General features: G+C 43.1%; 1 protein-coding gene across 3 annotated transcripts in view; it reads right to left on the bottom strand.

The window, feature by feature from the left end:
- The window catches only part of TANC1 (tetratricopeptide repeat, ankyrin repeat and coiled-coil containing 1), a 178,331-nt gene that overhangs the window by 57,695 nt on the left and 107,322 nt on the right, over positions 1–13,314 (bottom strand). For all 3 annotated transcript variants that reach the window (XM_048483589.1, XM_048483590.1, XM_048483591.1), the window contains 2 exons: positions 11,636–11,825; positions 6,750–7,010 (listed from right to left, as the gene is read on the bottom strand). In XM_048483589.1, the coding sequence (XP_048339546.1) occupies positions 6,750–7,010; positions 11,636–11,825 (451 nt within the window). The remainder of the gene's footprint in view (positions 1–6,749; positions 7,011–11,635; positions 11,826–13,314) is intronic.

A 13,314-nucleotide genomic window follows, 5' to 3' on the forward strand; every position in this document is an offset into this window, starting at 1 on the left:
AACAGCGCTTAACAGGGTTACCTACACTGCTTCCTCAAAACTAGGTCTTAGGTTTAATGCTAATCATCGAGCCCAGCGGCCCAGGCCAGCCTAGATGTGTGGAGGGGGCACTCTGTTTGTGCGTGCCCACAGAGAGGGCTCTGAGTGCCACCTCCGGCACCCGTGCCATAGGTTCGCCATCACTGGCCTAAAATAATCATCACACTAATGCATGTGCAATGCTTGCAAAAATAAGAACTGCTCATGTTATATATAAGCATGAATGTTCATTTTGAAGGCCGTTTCCATTTGTCTACTACAACTTGGTTTCTAGTGAGTTTTCAGTGAAGCTGACACCACTATCAAGGGATTTGCATTTCTGGAATAATTCAAATAGGAAATTCATTTGTAAAGAAAAAATAAAAAATACATCTAACCATTTAAGTCTTCTGGTGCAGAGCGCAAAGCAAGTTAAGTATTCATGAATTTAACAGACTTTACAAAGCTATGAATTCTGACATGGGATCCCCAGACTCTCTTAAGACCACCCTAGCAGAAAATCTGGTTCCTTATGGCAAGAATTCCTGAACAGAAGAAAATAGTAGAAAGTGTTTACATGAACTAACTGCTTATCTTAAGCTGGAGAATACTGTTTTCAATCTTTTTATCAGGGATCTTTCTTTAAGGAAGTAAATCCTTTTGCATGTGTGACCCTGACAATGTGTACAATGCTCAGCAGCTTTTAAACTACTACACTCAAATACTATAATACAAAAAATAAAATGAAAAACAAAATGGAAATGGAGAATGGGATCAAGAGTCCAGAAACAAAGGTGAAATGACATTAAAGCTGTACCGCCAGCTAGTTGCACAAGCTGACTTTTTAAAAAATAGGATTTCCTCAGCCCAGAGATGTTAACGGAGGCTTAAAGATTGAAATAAATCAATATTAAAATAAGATCTCTTCTATTTCCTCTGTAACTGCAGGTTCATGTCAAGATACAAGCCTTTCAGTTGAAAATAGAAAACACTCAGGTTATCAGAGATCAGCAAATCTTTCTTTGTAACTTGTTTTAAAACATGCATGGCTTATACGAAGTGGGTGACCTATATAAGAAAAGCTCTGCATTTGCTTTTGTGAATATTTCGAGATGCTGGATAAAAACCAGCTGTAATTCCCAGGTCTCCTGTAACTTCTATTTGATGCAATTTAACACTATCCATTTTCCCTGCTTTACAAATGCTTTTGCAGAAATAAAAGCTTTATGAATTTAAGGAGGTATAAAATTTCTCATGAGAAACTTGGATCAATCAGGAACTCTGGTCAGATTATTCCCTAAATGGGTCAAGAAAAGAGGCACCAATCTTCAGCCATCTTTTCTAGATCATCAAAAGGCCTTTGCAATGCATTCTTTGCAATACATTATAGAGCATATAAGGGTAGAGGAAGCAATCAGAAATTAAGATGGTGGGTCACACTAAAGTTGCAACCCTCACACTCTTTAAGTCTGGCAGGTGGGGAGGAATCTTGTCAGTTAGACACCAGTACATTTGCTCATATAAAGAACATTAAAACATTTTAAGAGTGTATTAAAGTATTTAACAGTGTTCATTTTCATTTATGTGTATATTTAATTGAGCAGCGTGTTCCTGACGACAAACCAGAAAAAGCAAAGGACCCTGAGAGATGTGGTCTGGAGGGCACCCTTTCCTGAGCAAAGAGGGGCCAACTGGATGACAACTCCCACAATCTTTGCTTTACGAACCCTCACCTCCCAGAAGGTCACAGGTGAAAGTCTGAAGAGCAACAGCCAGCCAAGGAGGGGCAGAAATAGAAAGAGAAAAGGTAAAGTGACAGAAAGGTAGATAAGAATTGAGGTAAGAAGGAAAGAATACCATAATAACTGGGCAGAAAGACAGAGCTGGGGAAAGGAGGCAAGGAGGGCTTCCGCACTGTAGGATTCGACCTTAACTTGATGTAGGTTCGACCTGGGTACTCCGCACAGCTGTAGAGTTCGACTCGTGACTGTTTCTGCTCCCCCCCCTCTCAGCATCATATTTTCGAAGTATGACTGGGAGGTACAACTTTTTGCCGAACCCGGGTTGCACTCAAGCCGAACCTGGCACAGTGCGGAATCTCCCTCGCCTCGACTCTCCTGGCCAGCCAATCACAGTGCACTATTTTGGCCATGCGCAGAACGGGAGACTCGCAACGGCGAAAAGCACACCTTAAAAAAACTCTTCTTGTGCATGAAGCAACAGCTCAGCTCTGCTTGTTCTGCTCTGACAGAGAAGGCTCGCGAAAATGCAGATTCCCGCCAGTTTGTGACAGGCGGGAAATCAGCGCTTTGTGACGTTGTCACAACGTAGCTCCTACGTGGCAAAACGAAAAAAGGGGGATGCGCACACACGTTTCCCGCCATAGAATGGCAGCCAATCAGGAACAAAGAGCGAAAGACGCAAGGAGGTAACCCTGCCCTCTGAACTTGGGTCCAGAGAGACGACCTGGCTGCTGTGCGGAATAACAGAAGAGTCGAGCTCAGGTAGCGATTTCTGCAGACATGAGTCAACCCTAGGTCGCCTCTGCTGTGCGGAAAGCCCCAGAGAGTTAAAAAGAGAGCTGGTGTAGTGGGGCAGACAGAGAGAGCTGAGGTAGGAAGGAAGGAAGAGAAGGGTAGCAGGATGGAGACTGAGAAGTAGAGTGAGAGACAGAGAAAAATGGCCTATGGCAGTGGTGGCGAACCTTTGGCACTCCAAATGTTATGGACTACAATTCCCATCAGCCCCTGCCTGATGGGAATTGTAGTCCATAACATCTGGAGTGCCAAAGGTTCGCCACCACGGGCCTATGGAAAACACTCCCCATCTTCACAGGCACCCTGCTGGCTCCCAACCCCCTTTGCAAAGCCTGGATCCAGCTTTGCAAACCTGGGGGAGGAGCCTACAGAGATTTCCCCATCTCCACAGGCACCCTGCTGTCTCTCTATTCTCTCACACCATAGGCCTTATGGGACTATTAGACTATCCTTATATAGACTAACTAGTTTAATGACTTCCATTACAATGAAGAACACTGAGAAGGCACCAAGAAAAGCAAACTGTGTTTCTGAAAGGGGAGTCACTCCCTGCTGCTCAGTGGAGAACATTCCAAAGGAACATTCACTCAAGTAAGCAGCCACTATAGTTCCTCGGAAAACAAAAATGGCTAAAATAACACAACTAATGTTGTTATACAGGGTTGCCAGGTGGCCTGGATAAAAACACACCGTCATTGAAACAGAAATGTTTATGCTATTTGTCAGGTGAGGTGATTTACCTTCATGTCATGTGAAGTTCTTCAACTCTCAAAACATTTAACACAGAAGCCGGGGGGGGGGGAGGGGGGGGAGGAGTTTGTAAGTCTCTTTGGTTCATTCTGCACATGCAGAATAATGCACTTTCAAACTGCTTTCAGTGCTCTTTGAAGCTGTGCAGAATAGCAAAATCCACTTGCAAACAGTTGTGAAAGAGGTTTGAAAATGTATTATTTTGCGTGTGCGGAAGGGGCCTTTGAATCTCCTTACAGGAGAGAAAGGGGGGATATAATCCAGCTCTTCTTCCTGTAAATCATCAGCTTTACTTCATATGTCAATCAGGAATTCTTGTTTTAATGGGGGAATGCTGACTGTATTTTGTGCCAAATTAAAACATTAAAAAGCAGTCTTTGAATGGCACCAACACTTGCCAAACTAGGATCTTGTTAAAGTATTATTTTACTCTGTTCTCAAGAATGCATCCCCCCTTCCAATCCTAAGCTTATAGGGAGAATACATATTTTGCACCAATACATTCCACCTTCCCTTAAAACAATAAAGTGGATTGACAGGGAGAATAAGGTAGGAAACATGTCCTCTCAAGGGAAATCCAGATCTTACTGTGTACAATTCATTTTCCAAACTGATGTTTATTCTACACTGCCTTAAGGGAATGGAGACAAACAAAATTAAAGAAAGGAAACGTGTATCAAGTCATTTCCAACCCATGGCGACTCTATCTGTATTTGTATGCATGGTACATTAAAATACATAGAGGCTGCAATCTGGGTCCAGAATTATAATTAAAAGCATTTTGTTTTTACTGCAATACTTAAAAACTGTTGGCAACTACTATAATAGATGGACCAGGATTATAATTTGGTACACCAATTAAATAATAAAATGGCCAAACTGGAAAGGCTTAACTGGGTTCCAATGATTCAGCAAAGTTGGGTGTTACAGGAGACAGATCTGAATGTCTGTTTTCTGAGAAACCTCTAGTTATTGTTGCATTATGATGCATATGAAGAAACGGCAGTTGTAATAAACGATATGTGTAATTTTGTGTAAATATGGAACTTTTGAGCTGGTGGTTCTTCGTAACAGGGAGTGGACTTCAAAGGGGAACGTTCACTTTCTTGTCTAAGCACATACACACCATGAACTGTGTTACTTCCTACAAAATGCTGCAGAAAGTTCAAGACATATTATTAACTCTGTAATGAAAGGGCAAATGAACTGCTCAGAACTATAGTTTGTATTTCTCAGTTCCTCTTCCTGAGACTGTCAACTCTTTAATAAATCTTCATAACCCTTCTGAACCCCACACCTATGTTTGCAGCTTCCTTGTCTGTCTCCTTGCTTGTTTATTTTTTTAGGGTGAGCTGATTGGGAACCTCTCTACAGCCATCACTATGCGTACAAACATAATGGACACATTTCAACAGCTGACAGTTTATCGCAACTATACCAGAATTTAAATACAGTCATTTTAACTGAACTTTTTTCCCCCAAGACAAATGGTTAGTTTGGGAGATCTGCATCACATGATTAGGTTCTGCATCACATGATTAGGTTCTGCATCCACAAGTATCATTTATGGAAATGTCTAGAATCAGGGGGCTTTCCCTCTCTGTACATGCCTTGGGAATTAAGGCAAATACTTTTCCTTTCCAATGCTTCTGCAGCCAACAAGAAGCCAGCTGTGAAGGCAGGTTGTGAGACTGAACTGAAAAAGAAACTCTTCTTAGGCTTAAGTTTGTCTGAGAGCTTCCTTAAACACAGCCAGACAAACTGAAGTTTTGTACTTTACCTCAGATTTACAGATTTGGACGTTTCCCTGAACTATACCCTGTAGGCCAACTCAACAACTACAAATTCCACAGGAGCCTTACACTTTTGGGATTTTCACTCAGGCTTTTAGAGCTTCGATGAAAAATGTAAGATGCACATCCAAGAAATTGAGGCTTTTCTTTTTTTAAAAAGGCGAGTTTTGCTTAACTGTTGCTTAAATTGAGTGACAGAAGGATTGAAGTAATCCAGAAGCAGAATTAAAGGTCAGAGATGTAGTCACCAAAATGATAGCTCTTGAAACCAACATTGGTCATTTACTTATAATGGTCCCTTTGGTACCATGGTTCTTATTCTAAAGGTTGCAAGAGAGAAATGGGTCCAGTGGACTAGGACCTTTTTTCCCATCACAATCCTTGGATACTTAACAGCCAATTTAATGGCAGATATGGATTTCAAGGCTGGGGGGAAAGACTTAGAAGCTGACATGGGCACAAATTTTAAAAGATGGAAACCTTATGGAAATGCCTGCAATGGAGCCAAGGTAGAAACCATATTAGGGTGAGTGAAGCCTGAACCACATCAGAGTAAATAGCAGCAAATGCTTATTTCTGCAGCAAAGCATACAGACCAGATAAATGGCCTAAAAGCTAGCTGGATAGTAACAGGTCCCACCACCCAAAATTAATTCTACGTAAAAATAAAAGTAATTGGGTGGCCACTAACGGAACCAACAGAGAATTCTCTACCCACAGTAAACAAAAAAAAAAATACAGCACAGAGAAACAAATCTCTCAGATGATCTTTCTTGGCAATTCAGTTTTTGCATGAGGACAACAAAGCAAGACGGCACTTAAGTCACTTGGAGATACCACAGATGTCTGAACTTGAAGGGAACAACTTTAAGTGCCGCCTTGGTTACCACTTTCCTCTCTGTGGGCATGCGTGCACAGAGTTTGTCATGTGGTAATAGTGTAATTATTTCAAGGAGATTATTAGCATTAAATCGAAGACCTAGTTTTGGGGACGCAGTGTAGGTAACCCTGTTACGCGCTGTTAAACCCTACTGATTTTCATGAGAAGAACGAAAGCATGATCCTTTACCTGGGAGTAAGCTCAGTTGCTGGCAATGGGGTTTGCTTCTGAGTAAACCCTCCTAGGGTTATGATTCACCCATTTGAAGTGTTGCACGGTTGCTTCAAAGCAAAGCCACTGACTACCATCAAGCTTACTCCCGAGTAACGCGTGCCTTGGAACCAACCGTTTTTTCTATACTAAAACCTCAGTATTCAGGTTAAATTGCCATGTTGGCACTTTGCGATAAATAAGTGGGGTTTGGGTTACAGTTTGGGCACTCGGTCTCGAAAAGGTTCTCCATCACTGGAATAGAAACTACAGCTGACTCCGACTTTCTTTTGTGCAAGCTTGTACGCACATGGGATCCTCACATGCATGCACACAAGGTAAGGCTTCTGCTGTGCTCTAAGACTCCCGTGCACTCTGCTAAATACGAAAGGAATAAACTCCACTACCAGGAGTAGTTATTCCAACACCTGGGACCTTCTGCATTCCAAGCAGATGTTCCACCACTGAGCCACAGCCCCCACCCCCCACCCCCCGAATCCAGGTTTTTAAAGGAAGCATCTAAAAAACACTCAGAAGTTCATCTCCTCAGGTCTTCCTCACCTGCAACAGAATTGGGCCGAGGCATCACTAAGGAGCCAGAACTCTGAGTATAAGTTACAGGACCGTCTCCAGAAGATGCTTCTACTTTAGGCAAAGTTTCTGAACAGCCAACAGTCTCCTCTTCGGCAACTGGTGAACAATTATCTGTCCTTCGTTCATGAATAATTCCTTGATGTGAACCAGTTCTAAGACTGCCATCTTTACTCCATTCCAAACTGGATCCACTGCGATCATCGTTTTCAGATGAACTTGTTACTGTGGCTAAAAAAAAGAAAAGAAAATCAATCAATTCTGTGTTGACAGAATGCCAATACTGGTGATGGTCTCAGGTGCTCTAATTTGACCAATTTTACAAGATGGCAAAGTCATTCAGAACAAACTGACGTATTTAAAACATTTATATCCTTCCTTCTCTCATAAAAACGTCTGGGGAAGGCCAAAGAATCATTACATCAAGTTTAACAACCGACAACCATACTAAAATTAAAACGAGAAAATCCCAAATCATCCAATACAAAGGCAGAAAGAGGGGAAAAGACTGCTTTAAAAGGAATTAGAAGAGTTATTTTTTTAATACCAAGCCTTTTCTCTGCCATAAGGACTCTCAAAGCAGCTTACAATCACAGTCCCTTCCTCTCATCACAACAGGCACCTTGTGAGGTAGGGAGGGCTGAGAGAGTTCTGAGAGAACTGTGACTAGCTCAAGGTCACCCAGAAATCTTCTTGTGGAAGTGTGGGGAAAACAAACCCAGTTCACCAGATCAGAGCCCACCGCTCATATGGAGAAGCAGTTCTCAGAAACCAGGAAACGTTCATGTGGGAAAGACAACCTTTCATATATCCTGGTACTAAGCTAATTGACCACACATGAAACTGCCTTATACTACCCTGGTGCACACGACAGCTCTACATATCCAATGGAGGCATGAGAAGGGACAGAAGGAGTGAACACGCTGGCCCCAAATCCTGCTGTCATGTGATTGCTGGATCACCCACAGGAGTGGCCATGTGAACTCTGCTTCCCCGCAATATGTGATATTCCAAAAATAGCACTGAAGATCATGGGGAAAGCAAGTTCAAGCAATCACTTTCTCTATGCAGTCACCCCTGCAGATCAGCAGGTGATGCTATGGAGACAGGGCTGGGATACTTACTCCCACTCTTCCTGCTTATGCATTCAAGTGAACACACGAGGCTGTTGTGTGCACTAGGCTACAGAATCAGATCCTGGTTTATCACAGTCAGTGTTGTCTATTCTGACTAGCAGAGGCTCTCTAGCATCTCAGGTATAAGTCTTTCAGGCAGAGGCAGAGCTACCAGGGGGTTGGGGTGTGTGCATTGAACGGGTGAGTGCCTGAGGGGGCGTGGAAAATCACCCCCACCCCCATGCAGCGCCCCCCTCCCGTCCCCACCCCACTTACCTTTGTGAAACACTGCAGGCTGGAGAAGCGGCCTGTTCCCTTCAGGATGAAAATGGCCTGGTGGGAACTATACTTTCCAGGAGACCTTGCGAGCCCCAGGGTCTCATGGGAAGTGTAGTTCCCACCAAGCCATTTCAGCCTGAAGGAACAAGCTGCTTCTCCAGCCTGTACTAAGGTAACGGGGGCAGAGGGGCAGGGGGCCGCGGGGGGGGGGGGAGACACAGAGTGCGCACCAGGTGCACTCTGGCCCAGCTATGCCTCTGCTTTCAGGTCCATTTACCTGGAGATGCCAAGGACAGAACTTGAAACCTTTTGCATGCAAAGCAGATGTTCTACCACTGAGCCACAGCCCCTCCCCAATTTAGAGTCAAAACCAGCACATTGATCTGTATCTGGAATTAAGCACCAATAAAAAGATCTGCAACTTTGGAATAGTTTCAGGAAGCCCTGTGAATACTGGACAGTCACCACGTGTGTACTATTTACTGCAACGAACAATGCCTCACAAGAAATGATTTACGCATGACCTCCTATGTTAACGATACTAACAACACAAACACTTGTAAAGGTTATAAGGCTTTAAGTACGACAAAAGATGAGGGACTCCTACAGTGTGCTTTGTTACGACAGAATTATTACAGAAAAAGCTCAACCTTTTGATATATAATGAACTAAATGTCCCTTCTGATTTACTAATTGGGGGTGGGGGGAGGAGAGGGTCAGGGAAGATTTCCACTTAAGTTTCTCATACTGAGAGGAAGGCATCTTGCCAAATTGCTCTCCCGACCCCCCCCCCCCCACTTTGGCCACTAGCCCAGACTTTTCTCTTACTTAGCTCACTCCAAAAGTTGAAAATCTGACCTCAACTCTATTATGTCAGTAGAGGCACAGACAATTTCAACTGAAGCAATAATACACTAAAAAGGAGGAAAGAAGCCTGAGCCAGCAGAAAGTATGGGAGAGGGAGGGGAAGGGCAGTTCTCCACTCAAAAGGCCTACTGGCCCAGAATAACACAGTAGGAATGGAAATACAATGCAAGCCTACTTAAGTAGTATGGAAGAACAAATTATTTTCATGGTCGGCTGAAGTCTGCTAAAAGCATTACGAAGATATACTTGCTAAATTCTATACTGAATGAGCATTTAAATACTATTTATTCATTTGCATTTGCAGCCATTCGTATTATGTTCACAAAGGGCTACTGAGGAATCTGTGCCCCATCCCCATGGCATGATGATGTCTATAAGCAACATATAGACTAAAGATAACTTAGTGGCATGAACATTCATTTTGATTTCCATGCCATTCTCTCTCCTATGCGCATAAGCTTGCACTGCGTGTGGTGCAGGCTAATTTTTTAATTCATTACCTTCTTTTTAGGATTCGTAGGGAGTGCTGTATTTTAACTAACCATGTAGCTCCACAGAATATTATTATTATTATTATTATTATTATTATTATTATTATTATTATTATTATTATTATTATTATTATTATTATTATTATTATTATTATTATTATTATTATTATTATTTAGTCTTGATAGACCACCCAACCCCCGAAGGGCTCTGGGAGGTGTACAATAAAACATATACAATACAAATATCATAAATACAAAATACCAATAAAACATTAAAATACATTATAACAGCAAATTCATATAAAACTACAGATAAAGATACAGGCACAGATGGCGTCCAAACCAAAGGCCAGGAGAGCCAGCATCGCCCAAAGATAGATGGAGTCAGCAATCAGGCAATGCCAGAGATGGCAAAACTGTTGTGGGGGCTTCAGCAGGGGGGAGGCAGTCTGCGGCTGGCATCCCCAAAGGCCCGGTGGAATAACTCGGTCTTTCAGGCCCTGCGGAACTCACCAAGGTCCCACAGGGCCCAGACAGCAAATGGTAGAGCATTCCACCAGGACGGGGCCAGGGCTGTAAAGGCCCTGGCCCAATAGAGGCCAGCCGCATCGACAAGGGCGGGGGACTACCAGCAAATTGGCCTCTGCTGAGCGCAGTGGCCTATTTGGGACATATGGGGTAAGATGGTCTTGCAGGTATGAAGGCCCCAAGCCGCTAAGGGCCTTAAAGATCAACACCAACACCTTGAAGACGATAAGGAATTCCACTGGGAGCCAGTGCAGACGGTACAGAACAGGGGTAATATGATCTCTAAAGGAACCACCTGTCAAGAGCTGAGCTGCTGCATTCTGGACCAGCTTCAATTTTTAGATCAGTCGCAAGGGAAGGCCCACATAGAGTGAGTTACAGTAGTCTAGCCTGGAGGTGACCGTGGCATGGAATCACTGTGGTCAGTTCAACCTGGGAGAGATAGGGGGCCAGCCGCCGCGCTTGGCAAAGATGGAAAAAAGCTGTTCGGGTAACACAAGCCACCTGTCTCTCCAAGATAATAAAGAATCTAGGTGGACTCCAAGGCTACAAGCCAATGGGGCCAACGAGACCCCTTCCAACACTGGCGGCTGGAAATCCCCAATCCCCCCACTCCCTGCGGCCTAGCCAGAGGACCTCCGTCTTTGATGGATTAAGTTTTAACCTGCTCTGCTTCAGCCAACCAGCGACCGCCTCCAAACAATGCTGTAGAGCCACAGGGGCAGAGGCCGTCCCCCCTCCATCAACAGAATGAGCTGGGTGTCATCAGCATATTGGTGACAAACCAGCCCAAAGCTCCACAGCAGCTGAGCATCCTATATGTTTCTATAACAACCTTGAGAACAGAAGGTGTATTGGTTCTAGTGGGTTTTCCGGGCTGTGTGGCTGTGGTCTGGTTCCACGGCCTGGAAAACCCACCAGAACCAGTTGAATCCGGCTGTGAAAGCCTTCGACAAGGTGTATTGCTCATGTAAGATCTATCCCATCCGAAGTACCGATCTACTTTGCTTCCACACGCTCTAAAAAGCCTTCATTCTGCCTAACCCTCCAGGGCATGACACCTTATATGAAAGTGTGCATCCCCAATTTAAAATCATTCTTCCACTTGCAGACCTTTTCTCCTCATGCACAGTTAACCAGGAGCTAAAGCTAGCACCATAGTAAACCAAACTACACCCACTACATATTTAATAAATCGTGGATTTCACATGGTTAGCAATGCATTTATATGTAGCCTGTTAACTGAATTCTGTTTTCCCTTCCTTCTTCCCCCAACACTTGGGCCTGAGTACCTTGAATACCTTGCACTAAAAGAAAGTTTTGATCGTAACAAAATATACTGGCGTAGGACAAAAGTAACACTGAGAATGACATACTTATTTCAGTGGGAGAACTTTTTTTTAAAAAAATTGGAGCATGGAGATTTTAGAATTGGAGACTAATGAGAATCCAGAAAGAGGGCTGCAGCTATACATACCCCATGTGGTCTTATACTGGCCCACCTACTGATACAGAAAAGCAAGTTACAAAGAGATAGCTGTAAGTCGCTGCATGAATAGAAATTAAAACTGCTTACCTATAATACCGCTGTCCTTGCTTTCCAGTGTGGAGCTTGGGCTGCTAATGGTCTCACAGGGACTACTTCTGTTGGCGGCCGGTTTGCCAGCACAGCTATTCAGAGTTGAGCAGGGACTATCAGTGCTGGGCGACGTCGTGCTGCTAGTTAGCGTAGAACAGGGACTGACTCCTTGACTAACTACTGTGTACTGCAAACAGGAAGAGAAACAAATAACTAACTGCACAGAGCACAGCATCTTTATCTGTGATGAACACTATTAATACTAAAACAAAGGAAAACACACACACAAAAACATTCGGGAATGTTGCCAAAAAAAGGTTTCTTGAAACCCTTAAAGGAGATAGAGAATTGACTATTGTATCCAACATCCTGAACAGTCAACAGGCCTGGATCCAACAAAGCGGGGGTGGAAAGGTGAACATACTCAGCGCTGACATGTTAGCACAAACAATAGTGCAAGGTCTACTGCAACATGCATCACTTCACTACACAACCTTTAAAAGTTGTGCTACGGCCTTATGCACATGGAAGAGTGTGGATCAAACAGTTTCAACTTCCTGCAAGCAGCCTACAAGTTTATTTTAGTGCTTCCACTCGCACAGGGGTCAAATCACACATGACAATACTTTGTGGGGTAAAATTTAGTGTCTTATTTCTGAAACAAGAAACTGTCAGAGAATACACCATGCCAAGAGGCAGCAACCAAAAATGGTAGCTAAATGTAAACAAGATGGTAGCTAAATGTAAACTATATTTCGTTAGTTATTCAAAAGGGATGGCATGAACAAATATGATTTAGTATCTCTTACTCATAAACACTTTGAATTGGTCTAGAACCAAAAAGAAGCATTGTCCACCTACTCCATTCTTTTGCCTACAATAAAGTGCATCTCCCCAAAATATTGGTCAAATTCCTTCTGTCCTGGAAGCCAAGCAATATGAACACCAATCCAGTGAACCTTAACATGATATCTCCATCTGCCATGGAGTCCATCAATGTGTTTCCTGTCACCATCTTTGTCCCAACAGAACACACTTAACTGGAAACAGCTGTCTCCATCACAGGAAGAGGTTGGGCTTCAAGCCTGTCAAAATTCTGTGGTTTGACCTTGCCCTAGCGACAGCCCTTCTGTGATTGGGCCCCTTCTCCTAGCAAGCATTTTGTTGTGACACCAACTACCTGTTTTCAAAATTCCAAAAGTGATTACAAATTCCACAAGGTTGGAAACCCTGCTCTAATCAGAAAGTCCCGTGGTCCGTTCACTCAAAAGCACACAGAGCACAAGCAAGCGAGCTATCCACGTTAATTTCTATTCAAGGGGGCAAAAAGGGCTGGATTGCCAGCCAACACTAACCTTAAAGCAAACACAAATAATCTGGTCAACCATGCCAGATACCAAATCCTTAGATTATGTGTGGCCATTTCTTTGGCCCTGAGAGCAACAGCAAACATTAAAAAATACCCAAAAGCATGTTTTTAAAAATCCTTCCACTTACTTTAAGCATCAGATTAAACAATGGTCTTCTCATAATTCTATCCAGATTAGTTGTAAACAATTGTAAACAAACAATTAGTTGTAAGGGACGGAAGAGCAAGACACAGCTTTATTTATTTTTAGTGTTCTCCACAAAAGTTAAGTATATATACAATTCTATAAGGAAGTATTACTATATAC

Source organism: Sphaerodactylus townsendi, linkage group LG02 (assembly GCF_021028975.2).
Source record: "Sphaerodactylus townsendi isolate TG3544 linkage group LG02, MPM_Stown_v2.3, whole genome shotgun sequence".
Classification (NCBI taxonomy): domain Eukaryota; kingdom Metazoa; phylum Chordata; class Lepidosauria; order Squamata; family Sphaerodactylidae; genus Sphaerodactylus; species Sphaerodactylus townsendi.